Genomic DNA, 22,739 nt, shown 5'->3' with positions numbered 1-22,739 from the left:
GTCCATAATCAGGTAAAATGCGGAATGTCCAGGAAAAAAAGATATGGTCACCTTATGTGATCTCTCAAAAAATCCCTATTTTTCCCTTTCTATTTGTTTTTTTGGCAGTGAAATATTTTGTCACATGAAATACAAAATGAACTACAGATTCTTCAAGTCTGTGAATTGGCACCTATGCAATGTTGAAAATTGTAGAGTTCAGAAGTTTTTGGAGGAAAATAAAATAGTTCGCACATCAAATCTAATAAACATTTGGGGCACTAATAGCTTATTTTTTAAAACGGGACCGGACAAATCAAAATAAGATCTAGGTGCCAGAAAAATTTTTAGGCGCCAACAGATTTTTCACCTGAAGAAAAAAAAAAAAACGTTCAAAATAATACTACTTTTGACTTTTTCAGGGCATAATGACCCTCTTTCATCTTGCCATATGCTGATATAAATTCTTTTGTGCTGTTCTCAGCTAGGGATGGGACAAATAATGATTTGGCCGAATACTGAATATTCATATAATGTTTTGGCCAAGTATCAATTTTCTTAAAATTCATCACAATTATAAATTAAATTAAAATAAAATTAATATCAATAAATTTTATATAAAATAGAATTTATTTAATAATTTTAATTATGCAATTTATTTCAATAAATATTAAATTTGTACTTGGAAGATTTTTATTGATATGATACTGACAATCAAAAACGATGAAACATTTCATTTTAATGTTACTTACACAAACAATTTATTTTTCAACACATCAGTTTTACAACTAATCAGGAAAATGTCTCAATCATTATTTATTCTCAACTAGTAATGCATCAAAATTTTTAACTTATTTTCAAATTTTTCCTTCATTGATATCCTTTGTCCCTTTTTCCTCTTTCAGTAGCTCAATATGGCTCTTGTCATAGGCGGAGATAGACTTGAAGGTCTGGAGGGCATGGTCTCATTGCTGGGGGGCATGATGATAATGTCAATACATATATAGACATGCATTAGATCAGTCGACTCCACCTTTGATGCTGGAGGGGCAATACCCCTGTATCTCTGCCCATGGCTCTTGTTTATATAAATTCTTCAGCTAGTGAACTTGTGTAATTGTAGTAGGATTCTATTTTCAGTTTTGTGTTTTACTTATCCAATAAATTCACCCTGACTTGACTTCTTTCACAGGAAGGACATACTCCACTAACAAATTTTTAATTTATGCTAAAAATTCCAAGTAATATAATTTTTTAAAATAAATTTGTTATACTTAGATTTCCGCAGATATTCGGCCAAATACCTAGGCATTATTTGGTGTACTGAATATCCAGCAAAAGGGCTGAATAGCTGCTGAACATTCATCCCATCTCTACTCTCAGCCTATAATTTAGTAACTGTACGAAGAAAATTTTAGATGCCAATATAAATTTTTTATCCACCATGGTGCCTGGCATTTGTCCAGCCCTTTTTTAAAATATAGGACAGTCATGTCACAGGTAATAACCAATAAACATAAGAACTGGATGTCTGGCAACGTTAAGTAAAGGCAAAAGAGTGGCACACTCAATTTTTGGTCTTGATGCAATAATAAAGTAAGATACTTTGATTCAGATTTCAACCTGAAATTTCTTGTCGTTAGTATTTTTTTCTCCTTTATATAAATGAATCACGTTTTACTATGGCAGAATTTAATTTGGCATATATATATTCTTGATTGCAGGTTTAACGAAAGAGAATCTCTGGAAAAATGACTGAAGATCAGACCAAAGAAAAGAAAAAGCACCAAGGTTAATTTCATGCATTTATCTCATAGAGAGTAATTTTCTTAGGAACAGGAAAAAAAGGCCTTTTTTGCCCCCTAAATCTGTTATTTGAAAAAGAATTTTTCTTGTTTTTTTTTTCTTCTATTTCTTTCAACAGGATTGTGGAGCCTATCCTCCAAATTGCTCTTTAGCTGTGCTGTAAGTGTGAGAGAATGTTTGCACCAAAAATATTGGCATTGAACACTTACTGTGTGTGTTGCTTAAGTATATAACTGTAAAGTATTTGGGTTCTCGATTTACAAAAAGAAAAAAGAATATAGCTCATATCGTCGTTGTTTGTGTTATGCATATGTTGATTGTTCCAGTAATATTAGATTTGCTAAATTTTCCTCCCTTGATCTTTTGTTTTTTGCTTTTTTTTAGAGAAAGATGGTAACAAGCCATTGACAGAGCTTGAAAAGTATTGGCAGGTGGTTCGAGACAATCCAGCAGACTTTCCTGGGTGGACATACCTTCTTCATTATGTGGAGCAAGAAGTGAGAATTTCCTTAATTGCATGTTTGATTATCGATTGAGAAATGTTTCAAAATTTTTTAGTTCCATGTTTTGTAACCGTAAGGACCAGTAGTTGCTGGACAGGGACCACCCTATTGAAAATAAGTGCTCTAAAATTAACTATTCAGAGTTCAGTCTTGACATTTAATTGCTTCGTGGTACTCATTGAGATTCTGGTTGTGACAAGTGGTTTGTCACAAAATGAGGGCTAGGCAGGGTCGTTTGTTTTCGACCAGATTGGACACGTATTGGCCTGGGGGTCTATTACGCTCACATCGATTTTTCTCAGCAACCAGCAGTATGTCGTTATCTATTTTACGAAAAACTCCCTGGTCCGAGAGTTGCGTTAGCTCCGAAAGGGATGGACCAATCGGATAATTTTCTCCGCTGCTGATAATCATCATCACTATCAACGAGTGCTGCAGCACGTGCGTTATTATTATTTTATTTATTTGTACGCGTTAGTGTGTGTTGGTTGTCCCTAATTTTCTAAGCTGCATTTTTTTTAATTCATCCGGATTATTTTTATTTTCATCAAATATTTGAGAAAAAGGTAGGCTATGCACACACATGATACTGGCGCGGGGAAATTTTCTAAATTATTACGTTTAAAAAATGATTTTCTATTGAAGTTCAATGATGTTATGAATTTCCAAAACGACTATCAAAAATATCATATCTTACCATGTTTTTAACACATTTATCTACCGTCTTGATATTAAGTCAAAATCAAGAACAAGTAACCTTTTATTTACATCATTAATTAGAAAATTGGTTTTCTTGTTTCACACATGAAAATGAAGTACCACCAAATTTACACTGTTGTTGACATCTTTTTTATACTCCGATCAGAAAATGCACTCAAGGATTAGAAAAAATTTATTTGTTGATTAATAAAATTTACTTTGATTTTTTTATAGTGTACAGAGTATAGTGTGTGTGTGTGTAATGGTGTTTACTGCATTACACTTCTGTGTACTGCACAGAAAGTAGCAACACTTAATTCATATTACAAAATATCAATGTTATTAAACGAATTAAGAAGGGGAAAATCTGGAGACGTTTAAATATATATTGACGTTGATTTTGAACGAGATGTAAAAAAAATATTGAGCAAATTTCAAAATGTCTTGAAAACATCGCGATAGAGAGATTTACCAGTTAAATAATATTCTTATATTGAGATGAGTTTAAGATTAGAATAAAGACATTTCCATACAAGATTAAAAAAAATAATAACGTTGTGTAGAGTGATTTATCTTTGTACCGAGTATAATAATTTATAACGATTTACCACTATGAATAATTTTTTCCAATCAGTATGTGTACAGATAACATTTTAAACGATAATGCTGTCTCTAAATCATGTTACTAAATTAAGTAATGTAATTCAGAGAATTATTATTCATTATAATGAACAACTTGATAAATTAATAATGAATGAATAATTTCCAATTCTAACTAATTTGTCTCCGTTGCTCTCACCATCGAAAAATGTACGCGCGAGCGGCCATGTTTATTTCCGTAACGCGAACATAACGAGTGGTCTCCGGTTCTCGTTAGTTAACGTTTCACGTAGCGATGTCGATAACGAAAATCGCTAGTAACGATGTGAGAAAAATCAACCTTTAGCGATGGTGACGTAAATCTATCCCACAATGCACCGCAAACCCCAAACACGTTTGAAACGCGGACATAACGACATGAGCGTAATAGACCCCCTGGATCTTTCAAATCTTTACTGGGAAATCAATCTTGTGATGACATCCTCCTTTTTTGGTTTCCTGGTTACTAGGTGATGAGGGTCATGGCTGATCTAGCCGAGTGGAAACTTGTAATCAAAAATTTACATTTTTCTCATTAACACTTATGCTCTCTTCGAACATTAGCGCTTGTGTGTCATGATGTTTGTGTTGTTAGGCAATGGGTTGGTTTTTCTTTCTGTCACTGCTGATGCATATCGGGGATTTATTTTTTTGTAGGGGACCTATTAGGTTAATTGTATTTAATGTGTATTTTTAAGGGTTTTTATATATTGTATATATGTATTCTTGGAAGGGTTTTTTACCCTGGATGACCTGAGGGCCCACGCAGGTCTGGTGAAGCAGTTTTCTGAGAGCTAGAGTTATAAAATCAGTTGTGTCCACACTAGACTCTGGATTTAAGTTATAGATATTTCATGCAGGATAATAATTATTTTTGAGTGTATTTAATGCATATTGTATTTCATGCCATCTCTGTTAGGTCTTCTCCCTAGGCAGAAAAATTTTCTGTGAAGAATTTTTTTTTGTTGATTCGCGGAATATAACTGTATGGACCCGCAGTAGGTGAAAGAGGGACCACCCCATTCAAAATAAGTGCTCTAACATAAATTATTCAGTGTTCAATCTCAGCTCTTATTGTGTTGGATTACTTCATGGTACTCATTGTGATCTCGGTTGAGGCAAGTGGTTCATCACAGTTTGGTCATTTTCAAGATCATAGCTTCAAATGAAGAAATGCTGTCCGAAAATGACAATATTGAGAATCTCATCTATTGAAAAGTGTGTTGGACTTTTTTTGGTACCAAACAATCGCTTGCCTGCTGCAGTCATCGTTATTTTTTTTTGTATTTTTAAAACTAAATAAAAACCTAGATTCACTTTCATTGTAACTTTACTCTGTTTACATACAGGGTTTTTACAAATGATCAGTGGTTTCATGATTTTATGATGGTTGATTTATAGATAGTAATTGATTTTGGTGTTATGCAAATATCAGTCTGTTTCATCATTTCATTTGGTTTTTACTTACAAGAGGTAAAATTACATCAAACATCAAGTCACCTTTTTTCTCTTCGAACCAATTTCTATCAGGATCTATCTGGATGTGTTAAGCTGCAGTTATAGTAGAGTGAAGAGATAAGCTGCTACTGAAAAAAATGCATATAGAGAAAATCGCTGGAGGGGCTGTGAAATGTATGGGTGTGATGGTGATGATGCCTCCACAAAAGAGGGAAAGAAAAATGAGAAACAGACCAATATCAGCAGATAGCAAAAACCACCACTCACCACCTCAAGGTGAAAACAAACTGGATTGTTCAAATTTTACTCCTCGTTGAGTGCCTCTTTCTCTTCCTCTCGAGTATATGTTGTTCAGAACAAAACAATGTTTTTGTCTCAAGTCTTCATTATAATCTCTCATACCTCTTGGTCGCCTCATTATGTGTATGGCCTTAGAAATTTGAGTCTACTGCAGATGAAGAGTCTACTACCATTATAGAAGAAATACTCAAGGAAGGGAAGCTAATGCTCAATTCAATTTTACCACTCATTCACGATAGCCAAACAGCCTGAAATCTTTCCATTATATTCGAATGATGGCCATGAAAGCCTAATATGTTTTATTTATTAATAAGGTAGTGCTGTCCCATTTCCATTAAAATGTTCACGGATTCTTCTTGAATTCTATATTGTGATATGTGTGTAAGCAATGAATGGTAGTATTGGCAAATGATTGTCAACTGCAGTTATAGCCTCTACGTGTAGCTACCTACTGCAATAAAATATTTAAACCATTTCAATCATTTGTGGACATCCTGTACTTTTAATGTTTTACTATGTCATGTCATTTATTTATCTCTCTCTCATGAGCTAATTTTGTTTCTACCCTCTCAATACAGAATAACATTGAAGCAGCACGAGAAGCTTTTGCTGCATTCTTTGCTCGGTATCCCTATTGCTATGGCTATTGGAAAAAATATGCTGATATGGAGAGGACACTTAATTCTCCGGAGGCTGCCGAGCAGGTAAAGTGGAATTATTATGATATATTCTGTTGCAATATGAATAGTGGGCTGATATTGTATTTTGTTTATGGTTTTGGATGCCTGTAGATATTAGATTTAGTTTTGTTTTTCTTGCTGATTAGGAAAGACCATGGATGTGAGTAAATATTTCTGAATATGGTAATTAATAATCAGTGTGGCAGCCAAGTTTTTTGAGATCCAAGCATGTTTTTCTCTTCTTTTTTTTTCTGAGGAAAGCTACCATAAATTTTTTTAAAACTTTTTCAAGGCCTAGTGCAGCGAGTGACAAATTGAAAAAAGAAAAAAAATTAGGCACCAGAGAGAAAGATTTCTCAGAAGCCAATAATAGTCAGTTCCCAAGAAAGGGGAAAAACTATTCCAGTCTTAGATAATTTTTCGACTTTTTTGAGACTTGATGTCTCATTTCATGTTGGAAGACGCATCATTATAAAATCAGAAAATTTTGTCATTCTTAGATTGTTTTATCAATCAAATATAGAAAATTTTAGGCTCCAATACTGATTTTGAAGTCACATGGCAAGCTGCACTTAGGATTTTTCAAGCCACTTAGGATGTGTCTGTTCCTGGTCATATTTGTAGTGAAGTGAAGGATACAGTATCCTTTCGTCACAGAATATAGTTTCTTATATCAAAGGTGATTGAGAAGCATATGTACAGAAATTTTCAGTGTTTTCAATGATTTTGGGAAAAATTTAAATACGTATTGTTTAAAACAGTGAATTTGAAACTGATTGGATAATAGCAACCAATATTTTTTCTAATTCTCCATAGCAACAGCGCTCACATGGCGGCGCTATGTTCTTGGAAGTTTACTCTCCAAAATTGCAGTGTTACCTTTTGTGGATTCTGCATGTAGTTAAAGTGACCCTTTTTTCGATTGTTATTTGTTGAATGACAAATTAAGAAGCCATGATACAATTTTTCTATTTAATTTTCAAATGAAGTCATAGATTCAGATGAACATCAAATCCAATACACATATTTTTTTTCTGGAATCAAGCTGCGATAAAATTCAGATAGCATTCACTCATTGATTACAGAAAAACATTTTCCAATAACATTTCCAAGCCACAATTAGTTGTCGATAGTTTAAATTTCTGAAACTATACAATGTTTATTTTGCTCATCATACCTATTAATGAATTACTACGAGTATGAAATTTTTTTACATGCATCACGTAACATGCAAGGAATAATTTTTCTCAATGAGCTTTGCGAGAATCGGCCATACCTTACTGAAGCTGTTCATCGATACATTTGTAAAGAGGCTTTGTCGCCATAGAAAAAAGTGATGTGGCTCCTTTCTAGCCTTCTCTTCACTGGAAACTTGACCGCTAATGGACTATAACAACTTTTTACCGTGTCATTTGACATTTTTTCATGAAATTAGGAAATGTTATGCAGAGTTGGTTTAAACATCGTGTTTTTGAGTAGGGGGTGTTTTTCGTGTTTTTGAGTAGGGGGTGTTTTTTTTTCCAAAAAATCATATGGAACTATCTTTAACACAGTTTTTTCCTTGAAAATATCCTATTAGTTCATTATTAGCCAAAATTTTTCATTCTTGCTACATTTCTATTTTTGGGGCATATTCTGATGGTATATCTGTAAATGGTATGAGATGATACAAATGGTTTTTTTTAGAAAATCTCATAAAAGCGGTCTGAATATGTATTTTTTTTCATATAAATTATCTTAATTGCATAAAGTTACATACAGTACCAAAATTTCTAATTTTTACCCGATTTTCTAACCTTTTGGTATATTTTGATGCTCTTTCTTTAGCAAATTCACAATTGAGGATTGCATCACATATATAAATGTAGTGGTGTATTATCTCACAGGCTTTTTTTTTCCTTCATAAAGAAGCAGCAAGCAGTGACTTTGCCATCATGCTAGGGCAGGTGGGCTTATAATCCAATAAAGACATCAGCTGAATCCGTTGAAGAACAAAGCTCATTGTAGGGTGGTTCATTATCTCTCAGGCATTTTAATTTTCTTTCCATAAGAAGTAGCATATCTCGTACAGTATAATAGCACTAGGATCAATATTCAAGTTGTACTTTGTTATACTTTCACCATTACCCCCTAGTTAATCGAGGTTCTACTGAACAGTAAAAAGCGATTTATGAAAAATAATCGGAAATGAACCGCAAAGTTAGTCTTCGTTAAAATGTAAGAAATATTTATTGATTGATTAATATGGGAATAGTGTTAATTATAATTACATTAATACATTAATAAACATTAAATTTTAATTATCAGAAGTTTGATTTTTCTGAAATTAATTGCTTCCAATGTAAATGTTATTAAAAAAAAAACATGGTTCAACCAAAAAACTGAGGGTTTTTTTTTTCGAAACACTGATTTTGTCATACACTGAAGAGCCAAAAAAACTGGTTCACCTGCCTAATATCATGTTGAGCCCCCGCGAGCCCGCAGAAGTGCCGCAACACGACGTGGCATGGACTCGACTAATGTCTGAAGTAGTGCTGGAGGTAATTGACACCATGAATCCTGCAGGGCTGTCCATAAATCCGGAGGAGTAAGAGGGGGTGGAGATCTCTTCTGAACAGCACGTTTCAAGGCATCCCAGATATGTTCAATAATGTTCATGTCTGGGGATTTAGGTGGCCAGCGGAAGTGTCTAAAGTCAGAAGAGTGTTCCTGGAGCCACTTTGTAGCAATTCTGGACGTGTGGGGTGTCGCATTGTCCTGCTGAAATTGGCCAAGTCCGTCGGAATGCACAATGGACATGAATGGGTGCAGGTGATCAGACAGGATGCTTACGTACCTGTCACCTGTCAGAGTCGTATCTAGACGTATCAGTGGTCCCATATCACGCCAACTGCACATGCCCCATACCATCACAGAGCCTCCACCAGCTTGAACAGTCCCCTGTTGACATGTAGGATCCATGGATTCATGAGGTTGTCTCCATACCCGTACACGTCCATCAGCTCGAAGCAATTGGAACCGAGACTCGTCAGACCAGGCCACGTGTTTCCAGTCCTCAACAGTCCAATGTCTGTGTCGTCAGGCCCAGGCAAGCCTGGTCGTGCTTTGTGTCATGCAGTCATCAAGGGTACACGAGTGGGCCTTCGGCTCCGAAAGCCCATATCGATGATGTTTCGTTGAATGGTTCGCACGCTAACACTTGTTGATGGCCCAGCATTGAAATCTGCAGCAATTTGCGGAAGGGTTGCACGTCTGTCACGTTTAATGATTCTCCTCAGTCGTCGTTGGTCCCGTTCTTGCATGATCTTTTTCCGGCCGTAGCGATGTCGTAGATTTAATTTTTTACCGGATTCCCGATATTCACGGTACACTCGTTAAATGGTCGTACGTGAAAATCCAAATTTCATCGCTACCTCGGAGATGCTATGCCCATCTCTCGTGCGCCGACTATAACACCACTTTCAAACTCACTTAAATCTCTATAACCTGCCATTGTAGCAGCAATAACCGATCTAACTACTATGCAAGACACTTGTGTTATATAGTTGTTGACGACTATAGCGCCGTACTCTGATTGGTTCCATATCTCTTTATTTGCATATGCATGCCTGTACCAGTTTTTTTGGCTCTTCAGTTTATTTAGACCCATATTGATCAATCATATAAAGTTTTAGGTACAGACACTGTTTTTTTAGTTGCCATTGCTACTTGGCAACTGGGATTTGTCAAGCCCTAGTAGTCACAAAGAAAAAACAAATTGGCAAAGTTTGATTGTTTTTTTTAAAATTTCATATTCAAGCAAAAATCTTTCTTTTATTGTTAGGTTTTTGAGGATGGTATCAAAGCAATCCCACTTAGTATCGACTTGTGGATGCATTACTTGAACTTTGCAAAAGTTTTCTACAAGGATGAAGAGGATTCTTATACAAGAATGAAGGAGTGAGTAAATATGTATTCTTAATGCATATCATGATATTCCTTGTGGTATTTTTCCTGAATTTAAAACAAAAAAAAAATTGTCATCAGTCATACAGTTAGAATGACATTCCATGGGAAAAATAAGTGTGCTTCTGTGAAGCTTCAATAAAAAATTACTTGAAATTAATTTTTTTTATTTTGCTAAACATGCGTATCATAAAGGAAGTGAGAATCATTGTTCGTTACCCAGAAAATATTACCATTTATATTCTGTTTTAGTCTAAACTGACTTGAGATGGCATTTCTCAAATTCTTCTATTCGTTGAGTTGCAAGCAGTTTCTGGGCTATCCGGCCATGGTCTGAGGCATTTTCTTTCCTTCTATTTGTTCTTCGACTTACATATGTGAAATTCCTCTTAATTTGTGGTTGCTACTTTTTCATTCTTCAAATGACTTGATCGATTTTTATAAAGATCTTATTTTGCCCGGTCAATGTCTCTTTTTGAATCCAATTCCTTCGTCGGTATTGCTTGATCGTTTTGATTTCAATTTCTTCAGATTATTTGACTTTTCTTTTTTTTTTTCAAGTTGTATTTGTGATTGATGCTGGTATCATTACATGCTGTGAACTTCAATTTCCTACATCAACTGAGAAAGAAGGCACAAAAAATTTATCACAGTATATTGTTCAAATTGAAGGAAATGAGTTTTATTATATATTATATTTACCTATTGGCTGATTGTTTTTTCTTTTTACATGTAAATTGCTTGAATAAAAACGTTGATTAAGACCAGAAGTGAATAAAAAAAAAAAATGAAATTGCAAATACCAATAAATTCATCTCTGACATCTGTTTCGGCATTCATGGGTTCAGTTTTTAAAGAGCTTCTGTATCAGGCAGAATAAAGGATCAGAAAGAGTAAATATCTGCTTAGTAAAAGTGTACTTCAGCTATGTGCATTAGCTAATGCAGACCTGCCACCTATGCCAATAGTTTTACAGTTTTCCACTGCAGGGGTTATTGACCTTATTGCATTTCCTCCCCACAATCCTGTGCCCACCTATGAATTGATGTTTTTTTTATTCTAAGCATCAGTCATTTCTATTAGTGATGCCATGTGATTAGTTTGGTCACTTCATGTGTTTTCTATAAAATTAAATTTTTTAATTTAATTAACAAATTTAAAATTAAATTTGTTAGTGCCAAAATTTGGTAATCTAAGAAATTTTTTTTAAAAAAGGTATTTTTAGTCTTCTTGAATGATCATAAATTGATCACTTCATTCCTCTAGAGCAGCAGTTCTCAACTGGTGCTCCGTGTGCGCTTCCCAGGGGCTCTGCGATGACTCAAGGAAAATAAAATAAGTAAATTTGATAGATAAAACGAAAAAAGGCTTACAGGGTTCCGCCATAAAAATTATATACAAAAAGGGCTCCGATATAAAAATTATGTACTGAAAAGGGCTCCGCGAGTCAAAAAAGGTTGAGAACCGCTGCTCTAGAGATTTCTTTGAGGATATATATGAAGGCTTTTCAAGAACAATTACTAGATGAAAGAATCAAGACCCTATGGCGTTGCCTTTCCGCAATTTAGTCTAGAGAAAACGCTTGAATGATATTCCAAGTAACCAAACTTTATTACATGATATCAATGATACTAGGTATCAAAAATAAGAAACATCAAACTGAAGTAAATACTATGAGCAGATGCTCACTCATACCTGGTACAGAAGTTCTTTTGTTGCTCCTTGAAAATGGTACCCTATGAACAATGCTCCCTCTATCTTTTTTTTCACCTGCACAAATGTGTTTCCTCTCTGTAAAGTAGGGCAATATGCCACATGTGCACCATTTGTGTACTTGGTGATTTTTCGAAAGTGTTGAAGCATTTTTACTGGTAGCAAGGGCAGCTGCACATATAGAGAGAACATCGTTCATGAGTTCTGAAACTCATCAGAGATAAATTTATCGGTATTTTTTGTTAGTACTACAGTTTTTCTTTTTTTTTCCATTGAAGTAAATTGTTTAATTTCCTAATGTAACTGACCTGGGGTATCTAATTTTTCATGTTAAAAATATTTATACAATAGTCTTGATCATTCAGGAACTGATTAACTGGGTAACTAAGCAGCTAAGCTGGGGTGCAACAATTTCAAACCTTTCAGAAGGTAAAGGAGAACCATGTATATGTGAAATCATAGCTCATGTAACTTAAAGTTGAAGGTAGAATTAATAATACTGAGAAGATTGTTAGTTGGAAATTAAAGTATTATTATTGAAGTTATAATTTGTAAAATTAATGAAAATCAGAAAACAAAGCCCTGTACTTGCAGGAGCCCTGGGAAAAAAAGCTCACATATAAGACCTTCGTGGATATAGGATAAAAAAAACGTTTGATTTGTTAGCAAACTGTTTAAATTTAGGGGATAACATTTTAAAGGAGTCAGAACAAAAATACCCCACTTGTTGGTATGGCCGAACTTTTACAGTATCTGTGTAATTGTATAAATAAGTTTTTACCCTTATCCTATATGATTTCAGTTGCAATTGTTCAACATGAATAGCATAAGGATAAACTTTAAATTCATTGAAATGCATAGATATAATTTTTATTTAGTGTACAGTGATACCTCGGCTAATGAATGCCTTGGCTTAAATTCTTGGGCTACCAATGATTTTTCTGCCTCTGCTAACAAATGTGGATTCTGCTGCTGAACATTTTCTGTGATATGGATGCATGTGTAAAACAGCCACATCACAGCTGAATTTTATCACCAATCATCATCAGAATTATTGTCACTCAAGCCTGATTAATCCTTTGAGATATTTCATCTTTTTAAAAGTGTCTTATTTTAGCATTGACAAGTCCAGATATTTTGTGAAATTGGTTTCTCGAAGAAAACTTTTTTGCCTGTGTCCCTTAGTTTGCACCTGCTGAAAATCCGAAGAACGTCTACTTTATTAAAAAGGGTATGACATTTAAAAGGGATTTAGTGATTTCTGCTAAGCTATTTAAAGGGTGGTTATACACTCGGTGGTTCTCATACTTGCCATTCATGACTCCCCCTTGGCCTAGTCAACCTTTATGGACGGCTCCCCAGAATAGTTGAGCAAATTAAATGATTTTTCACAAAAACCTATGGAAAATCAAGTTTCAGCTAATGAACATGATTCTGTAAAAAATTTTCTTCTTTAACTGAGGTATCATTGTATTTTGTTAATACTGTTATGATGTAACTATTTCTGGCTGTTGTGTTTTTTATTCCTTGGGTTGCTATATTTAGACTGTGACAATCATATTTTTGTTTTTATCAGCTTTTTTTTCCAATGTTATATATATTTTTTTACCATTTTCCTTATTTTTTTCCCAGCCATGTTGTTTTGCAATTTGCCTCTTGTGGCTTTAGCTTCTGTATATTTGTATTAATCATGGGTTTTAAAGTTGCTCACAATCCTCTTCCCCATTATTACCCTGGACAATCAAGGTTCTACTGTACAGTGAAATCCTGATGTAATGGTACTCTGCAGACGAAGAAAAAATAATCGGTGGTGGGGGGTTAGCCTCACATTGACAGGATACTCTTGTCACACGTTACCAAATTTCTGCTGGTGCTATTATTGCTGATATTAAATTATTGGTGACATAACACTTCTGTGTATATAAAACAGCCTGCCTATAACATCACACAGATAGTAGCAAGACTGACACCTTCATTGACACTTTCAGTGATCAGATAGTGCAAAATACTGATATTTGTTATTAATGTGACGCCCTTGTTACAGCAATAAAAGGCATAGGCGGAGATTGACTTGGATGTCTGGGGGGGGCAAGGTCATTATTGCTGGGGGGGGGGCACGATGATGATGTCAGCTCATATATACATATATACATTAGATCAGTCGATTCCACCTGTGATGCTGCCCCCCCCCCCCTATCTCCGCCCATGATAAAAGGTGACTAGTTTGAAATCATACTGAAGGTTATTTTGAGTGAGATTTAAACAAATAATGATGTATCTGTTTGAAAATCTCTTCAAAAAATGTTGTTAGTGATTTATTGTAGTAAAAGATTTAGGTAGGAGTTTAACATCAAACTATTGTAATTCCAAACATTATTTGAAAAAATATTGTTGTGTAGAGGAGTTTATTGTTATATCACTATATGTACATGGTGATTACTTAATTTCCCTTTTCTCAATTTTACTTGTGAACCGTTGATCCTACCGACATACTTTTAATTAGACAAAGTATCCAAATAATGCATAGAACTGAGATACATCGTTCATATTGCAAGGGGTGGAATAGTTATTAAAATAAGAAATTGACTTTTTATATGGACAGACTGTCCTCAGAAACCCAAGTTGTTGTTAGAAAGTTGTTACTGTTTATATATAATGTTTCTAAGTGCAATATTCACTGAAATATTTGAATTAAAAAATTGGAGGAAAAATGAGGAAGAACTACACAAATCAGGAAGTGGCCTTATCCTTTAGTTTATACTTTTTTTTCAACTTTCCTCCTATTTTTGAATTCAAATATCTTTACGAATATTGCACTTAGAAACATTGAACTTGGCAATAATTTTCTTATTGGGTTTTTGAGGATGGGGTGTCCGTATAAAAAGTTATTTTTTTATATATTTTGATAACTATATAAGCCCTTGCAACATGAATGACGCATCTGAGTTTTACATGTTATTTGGATACTTTTATAATTTGAAGTATGCCTCTAGAATCAACCGTTCGCCAGTAAATATATTAAAATTAACTTGTTATATTTTAGCAAGTTAATTGTCATGTATTAGTTTTTGTTTTAAATTTCATTTATTTGTGATTGTTGCAAATGTAGTGGAAAAATATAGATACAATTCTAAAATGTGTGATGAAAATGAAGTTTCAAAATGAAAAATTCCAATCTTGTTTTAATTTTAGAACTTTTTCATCTTGATCTTTTTCTTTTTTTTAATTTTGTATCATACTGCAGTAAAACCTCCCATGTCTGAAACAGCTGAAATGATTTTTTTAAATGTGTATATTCAAATATACAATGCATGCAAGCTTAGAGGTGTATGTGAGGTTACAGTGAAAACGATTTGTGAATCAATTTGTTTTAGAAACATGTAGAGGTTACAAAATGAAAAATTCAGTAATCTTTCCCTTATACACCCTCTCGTTTGTTTCCTCTCAGTAATAAGACAATTTTCTGTACTTCTGACCTAAGACATTTAGCTAAAACGTCATTCATTTGTGCAACTTATTTTGTGATGTACCTCTCAGTTACGAGTTACAGAAAATTCTGATTATTTTGTTTTTTCTCCAAAAAAGCTTTTATATGTATATGGCTGCCTTTATTTCTTATAGTTGTGTTAAAGAGGGTATTCTTTTTTCCTTGGACTTACATCGCTGCTTGCAACTGAGATCCATCAGAGTGTGTGGTTTCTCTTCGAAATCCTTTTTTTTTTTTTTTTTTTATTAGAGGCTTATCAGTATCGAACTATTCCACTCCATGGGTGCTGAGAATTTCAACTGAAGGGGTTAGTTGAGTTGATGTAATGAGAGAATAGTAATTGGGATAAGAATTTGCAACCAAAAGTAAATGTTTTAGAAAGCTAGCACATTTTCGTTTTTGCTGAAGACTGCATGTCAAGTATGCCTACAGTCATTCCAGTTTGATTAGCTTCGCCACGTTTCACAATGGGCAACTTAACCCTTTATAAAGGCCATGGGAAGTATGCTTCCCACTAAATTCATAAATTTTCAAATGTTCATTGGAGCTACCATCTATTAATAACTTTGGAAACTAAAAAAATAATTTATCTAAATTAAAATCAATCTCAATCCCAAAAATATTTTAATATACCATTACTAGAAAAAATAGCCTCATATAGGGTTAAAGCATAAAAGTTTTTGATAACCGATTTACGAGAAATACAAAATATCACTAAGGAAATGCATGATGAATGATAACAAATGATGCAGAAGATAATTTTTTTAGCAAAAAAATTGCCACAATATTTGCAAAACCTTTAGATGTGCTATAAACTCTTCCTGATTACACACAACATCAGAAACTGATGCAACTTTCTTCCAATCATGTACTTGAAAAAGTGGTTTTCCTAGGATAAACAGCAACAAGAACAGACTTCAATTTCAAGTTACTTAAAAAAATTAAAAATTTAACAAGGTAATATTTTAATTACGGCATGTAGATTTTGATGAAGAAATATTTTCTTACTTTTCAAGGACAAAGCTGATACCTATACTTTCCTTTGGTACTTGCATTTATCAATTTTCATGTTATACATTTTAAGTGTATTTTTCCTCTTTCACTTATTCGCCTATGTCACTTATACGTCTTTTTTTTTTTTTCTTGTTCCATTGTACCAACACAAGGATAAGAGATTACTGTATAAAGTTAGCTCTTTATTAGTTTTAAGTCCTGTTATTTTAGCCCTTTTATGTGGGTTCAGCTGCATTTTCATTTCAGATAGGAAAGCTTGTACTGTAATATCTGTCGGTTGGTTTTTTATGTATGTGAAGGAATTTTAAATAGATTCTGCCTTTTCTCTTGAAATTACGTAGACAAGGAAAGAGAATTTTAAATTTATCCAGTCTTCATTTTCTTGAGGATATTTTTCTTCTTAAAACTTTGGATCTTATTAAAGCAATTCTCCCATATCTGAAACAAGTAAAATTATTTGTTTATGTATGCATATAGTCTTATGCCAGATAGTGTAAATTTTCACTTTTTGGGTTTATTCAGCTGATTCAGTAGCATATTTTGCTCTTAAGTTTTAAGTCAGAAACGTGAATGTATCCCCTATTGAAAAACATGTTATAAAATGTTTTAGTAGAGTGACATCTACAGTGTAGTAATGGTAGAGTAAACATTCAAATGTCATTTCCCAATTTATGAAATTTGCACGTTCACGCACGGGGGGGGGGGGGGGGGTCTGTCCAGCTGAACTTTGGGGTCTGTTTTTTGGACTCTTCATAAAATTCTGGGTCTGAGAAACAAACCTTTCACAAAACACAAACTAACAAAACCCTAAATTTGACATTGCATTTCTTTTATTAAATATTAACTAGATTGTTGTGCTTTATCCAAAATTACGAGCAGGACCCTCATACCTTTGGTGCCGGGGGGCACCCAGACCACATTGCCTTACAGTGATATCGGCCATTGCCCTTATGGACATGAGTACCTCTGGAACACCTTTTATTCCATAAATACTCAAATATATAAAAAATAAATTATCAAAATTACTTAACATGGCGATCGATCAAATTTTAATACTTGTATAACGATTCATTAAAATCATGTCAATTGGCTCGCTAATAGCAGTTCATGATAGCAGAGCATGCTGATTGCATTGTTAATTTTCTAATTGCCAATTTTTAATCTAATTTGAAACTATCTACTTGAATTATCAGTGATTATTTGTGATAGTCAAAATCTGTCAGGAAGAATCATTAAGATGCAGCTTCAACAAAAATCATATTTCTAAGCTGGATCACATTGGTTTGCATTTTTTTGCCTCTAGCTTTTCTTATCTACTCTAACTTGTGATCACAGTATTCTGGATCTTGACCGTGTCATGGGCAGGGATGCATGAATCATCTCCGATGGAGCTGTAAATGTTTGGGTTTGCATATGTGGTGGCGAGTAGTCTGGGTCTACATATGAGCTGCGCGAGTGGCCATTTGTGCACTGGTTTTTCTTGTTGTTAAGCGCATGGAGATTTTTCTCTACATACCCGATGAAGACCTCTGATACCCGCAGTCTGAGAGTTTGTACCCATGGTCAGTGGACAAACAAAATGTGCAAACAATTAGTGAGCTAATTTTCTTGGATTTATGTAAATTTACAAATAAAACATTTCTATAATTATAGTTTTAGAGCTTTTTTTAGTTAGCTCTTTTACAACTTTACAGGGATTTTTACTTGTATCCAAAATGTGTTCAGCCTATTGTTTCAGATAATGGAGGTTTTTCTTCTATTTTTTTTATCTGTAATTGTTTTTCAATTTTAATAAGAACATATTAATTCCAAAATAGGAAGAATTTATTAAGATATAAGATGTTCCTTTCTATGTATCTTAGAAATGGGGGGTATATATATACGTAGAAAAATAAATCTTAAAATTTTGCAAATTTTCTATCTTTTGTTGTCCTCGTTATTTGCAAAAGTATCTCTTCCATTGCTCAATAAATTACAAATTTTAGTATTCTAGTGTGATAAATTAATTTGTATATCTGTTGTAATTTTTTTTTGCACTGTGGTCTGATTATTTTTCAAACTGTAAATAAATTTTGTTGTACCAACAACATGGTTGAACACTAAAATACGTAACAAACATTGATATGAAGAAAATGGTTTTTATTTAAGGATTCATGGCAATAATTTGCTTCACCCATTGGTCTCAACTTGTGACTTTTGATCTATTAAATACATGTTCAATAAACATGGAATTTATATGCAAATGCTTTAAACTCCTCATGTTTTAATGAATCATAAGCAATCTTTCACACAGATTCAATAATTTTATTTTCTGGCCAGAATTCATTCTTTGATGTTTTTCCAGTGGAAAATGAAAGTTGATTCAGAACGATGTGTATCTTCAAGTAGTTTCATTTAGAAAATAATAATGTTCATTTAAATTGAAGATTTGCGTTGTTTTGGTTACTCTTTTTACAAGAAGTGGTTATTTATATACTCTGAAGTTTACTATTAGAAGTTGATTCTGTTTAAAGAATAATTACCTTCCAGATTCAGAACTGTCTTGTTGACGCTTGATTATTCTAACATTGAAATGCATTGTTTTCAAGAACCACTGAACCGGAAATTCAAGAAATAAAACAAAGTATCGTTTAATTGATATGAAGTTTCACCATTTCATAAATTTGTTTTTGATATAACAAGTGAAGTGGTATCGGTTCATCTTGTGCAGATTGTGGATGGTGAATTGTAAGATGTTTCAATCAAGTTGTGAAAGCAAAGTTTTAAGAGAGTGCCTTTGTTTTTGATCATTTTTGTATTTGGAGAAGCATTATCTGGGAATGAAATTTATCTTTGAAATTATTCTTCTGACCTTCTGGAGTACTTTCGCATTCACCCTGTGTAGCTGATTCCAACTGATTTTATATTCAGAGGATTGCGTAGCTGATGGCTTTTTTTACTTTTGTACTTGATGCAATAAATATTTTTAGGACTATTCTAATATGTTAGCTTCATATTTTGTCTCGTAGATGATGTTATGAAAGTTCAGATATCTGTATTTTAGACTTAATGAATGTGTTTTAGGGATCCAAAGTATGGCACGTTTTGGACTTGTTGCCAGTTTTTGAATGATTAACTTTTATTTTGTTTACAGAAGTTTCTGCACAGAGAAAATGCATTGAATTAAGCTGTGGAAGCCCTAGTTAAATAAAAGCAACGGTAATCCAATGGAAGGTAGCTAGTATGTTAATGAATGCTATGGTCTCGTATTGCTCATTATCTCGGGTTAACCTCACAAAGTTTTTTGGCCTTTCATCTAAGTTTTTTTCACTTAATTTTTCTCTTCAGGTTATTTAGGCGGGCAGTTGCTGCTGCTGGGCAAGAGTTCAGATCTGATAGACTGTGGGACGCATACATCAGTCACGAAGAAGAGAACAAAAAGTTGAAGGAAGTGACCGCCATATACGATATGTTGTTGACCATCCCTACCCAGATGTACAGTCATCACTTTGACAAGTGAGATTTTTATTCATTGACCTAAGAATCAAACTGGACATATCATTGTGATTTAACTTTGGAAAATTGAAAATATTTCTATTTCTATTTATAATGTGTGTAATAATGGTGAAATAGGTTTAGCAAGCATGTGAAGAGTAACTATCCTAGAGACATCTTGACTACTGATGAGTTTTTGGAATTGAGGCGAGAAGTCCTAGCCGATCATGTTGAAGATGATGAGGAAAGAATATTACCTGAGAAAGCTCCTGTGGATGCTCTTCCTCCTGGCGTCGATGATGATGCTCCACCTGGAGTTGAAGCTGCAGACAAAATTGAGAAAGATATGGTAAAAGCAATTTTTGCTCATAAGTAGAATAAATATTGCTAAATTATTTAAAATAGTTTTCTTACATGAATGCCATAGTACCCTGCTGATAGTAACATATGCATAAATATCAACTAGTTTTACATGATGTACGTGTGAAAGCATGACAAATCCCAGGCGACAGGCTGTCATGGTGACTAAAAATTTGGTACTGATACTTGGGATCATAAACGGATACAGGCTCCTCAAACACTTGTGAGGTGACAGGAGGGTGTGTACAGTGAAGGGAGGGATAATGTTCACCTCCCTCCCTCCTGCCTATACTAATAATACAATTTTTCACGGGAGGGAGAGAAGTTTGTTCCCCCCAAATCCTATATCTGTCTATGCTTGAAAATTTCTGTGTGATTGGTAGATAGCTGTGTGAGGACAACACAGAATTTTGGAATTCATGTCTGCATATCTATAAACAAAAAAGTAGTTACTAAGTCTTGTAAAAAGTCATAGAATGAAAATGTTTTGTATAATTTTTTTAAAATAGGATATACCACTCTCCCAAGAAATTTGGCTTGTTCCTATTTTTTTTTTTAATTTGTCAAGCTGGTATATTGATATTTCTACACGTAAACATGTTTATTTATGTGGTTCATCGATGAAAATTTGAGGCTTTTCTTAAGTAATGCTTATTTACATTTTCATTCAAATTTACTTAGTTAATGAATTTCCATTTTTCTCTCCAGAATTTTTTTTATTTCATGGTATATATATTTCAGTTCTAAACAAAGGTTTATTAATTTACCAGCTTACTCATCGTGCATTACTGCGATCTCAGAAGAAAGGGAATTCAAGGAAAGGAAAAAAAAACTTAAAAAAAACTATGCCAGAAACCCCTCCGCAGGAGTGGGCTCAACAACTTCCCAAAGTTTCATGGCGTTCAGATGAATGGTGTAGTAATGCATAAAGGACAAACAGACATACATTTGTTTATATATATATATAGATAAAATAGGATAAAAAAGGGATGAAAAAAGTTTTCAAATTAAGCTTTTCTATCATGCATAAGTGTTCCTATAGTTGGTAACAGCTTAAAACAGTTTTGCATAATGTTTTCCCCCATGTTCTTAACCCAAGGACCAGTGAGACGTTTTCAACAATTCTGTGGACCATTAACTAATTTCATTAAAATTTAATAATCAACTCTACCTGCATAGTGATCATCTATCTTACCTTCATGAATGATAAGGTGAGGTGAAAAATGCTGGCGATTTGCAAATAATTTATTTTTTGTAAGTACCCATGTAACCAAGTATTAAACCAGTGTCATTTTGGTCATTAAATTGTGTTAATCTCTACTGAGAATTTATCTAAGTTATATCTTACTACAATATTTCTCTCTCTCTCTGCGTATTTGCCACATAAGCATAAGCACCACACGAAGGTTTTTAACAGCTGGCTGATGGGAAGATATATTTAGGAAAGAGAAAATTCAACTGCCCTTGTGGGGAATCAAACTCATGTCCTTTCACTTTCCAGCTGAATGCACTAGACTACAAAGGCAATGAATATCTGAATCTTTTCTTGGAGCTCATGTGCACTGAAAAGGACCCATGCATGGACAGTCTTACCTAGCTCAGGCCAAAGCTCACAATTGTTAACACTGCCACCAGATAGACTTATCTGAGGATGATGTTACTCTTCGTATGGAGAGTGTGTGTGTGACATCATCCTCGGATAAAGTACTACAGTCTAAAAAAAACATGGATAAAAAGTTCAGTGTATATGTCCCATCAGCATTAAGGTTGCATCTTTCCAGAAAATATCTTACCATCATATTATTAATTTTTTTTAGGGCTATTCTTACTAACATATGTAAATGGTTGCCAAACGTTCTAGTTAAGTGTGATTGTAAATCTGAAATCAGCTTTAAAATTGGTTTAGAATAAAAGTTTTTTTATTTGTTGAATTTATGTCGACTGGCTGGTTCAAGATGGCAACAACTCAAAATTCCATGTTTTGAGATATCAGTGTTTTAAAGATTCACTTTGTAAGGAACTCAATTGTAGTTGGCTCACATTTAATTGCTGTGAGAAGCATATAAGCAGAGTTTGGAGTTGAAATGTTGGGGGGGGGGGGTGTTAAGGTTCCAAGCCTCTCCGTAGTGGTAATGTTTATCGCCAGAGAAAAGGCGGAATCTGAAATTTTTTTTCACATTTTTTTTTTTGTCATGACTTTTTTAAAAAATTCAAATACATTTTGTTTAATTGAAAAAAATTGTTAATTTCACATTTTATATCAAACCGTACTTTTTATGTCAATTGGTTGATTTGTTATGAATTTGATATTTATTCTTTAGAGATGCTGTCTGCATGAAGCCATTTTGTACTCCATAGTATTACGGAATTCGAAGGAAACCCTTTGAACAAAAGTTTCTGAAAAAAAAAGTGAAACTACGAAAGTTTTTTAAAATTTGCTATAGTCCACTGTTTCATCCAAGGCAATGGCTAACATTGACAATGGTCGATAGTGCCTGGGCAGTGTATGGTATGAAATGTAGTTCAGTGTTTCCCAAAGTGGGCAATATCGTCCCCTACTGGGTGATGAAATGGTCGTGGAGGGGGGGGGGGACGATAGAAGCTACGGGTATAACATAGGATCCTATAAGTTCACTTCAGTTGGGAGTTGATAAGGGGAAATAAATTTTGAAGAAGGGGACG

At 33.9% G+C, this 22,739-nt stretch overlaps 1 protein-coding gene across 1 annotated transcript in view; it reads left to right on the top strand.

The window, feature by feature from the left end:
• Prp39 (pre-mRNA processing factor 39) overlaps positions 1-22,739 on the top strand; it is a 48,691-nt gene that overhangs the window by 5,384 nt on the left and 20,568 nt on the right. The window contains exons 2-7 of the mRNA XM_089245785.1: positions 1,704-1,770; positions 2,170-2,282; positions 5,963-6,088; positions 9,888-10,003; positions 19,551-19,718; positions 19,836-20,046. Coding sequence (XP_089101911.1) covers positions 1,731-1,770; positions 2,170-2,282; positions 5,963-6,088; positions 9,888-10,003; positions 19,551-19,718; positions 19,836-20,046 — 774 coding nt within the window. The 5' untranslated portion in view covers positions 1,704-1,730. The remainder of the gene's footprint in view (positions 1-1,703; positions 1,771-2,169; positions 2,283-5,962; positions 6,089-9,887; positions 10,004-19,550; positions 19,719-19,835; positions 20,047-22,739) is intronic.

The sequence above is a fragment of the Pholcus phalangioides genome, unplaced genomic scaffold, assembly GCF_987345545.1.
Source record: "Pholcus phalangioides strain wild (caught in Gottingen) unplaced genomic scaffold, Ppha-v1.0 ptg000016l_1, whole genome shotgun sequence".
Lineage (NCBI taxonomy): Eukaryota > Metazoa > Arthropoda > Arachnida > Araneae > Pholcidae > Pholcus > Pholcus phalangioides.
Note: the sequence above shows the minus strand (reverse complement) of the source record. Positions and strands in the feature narration are given on the sequence as shown.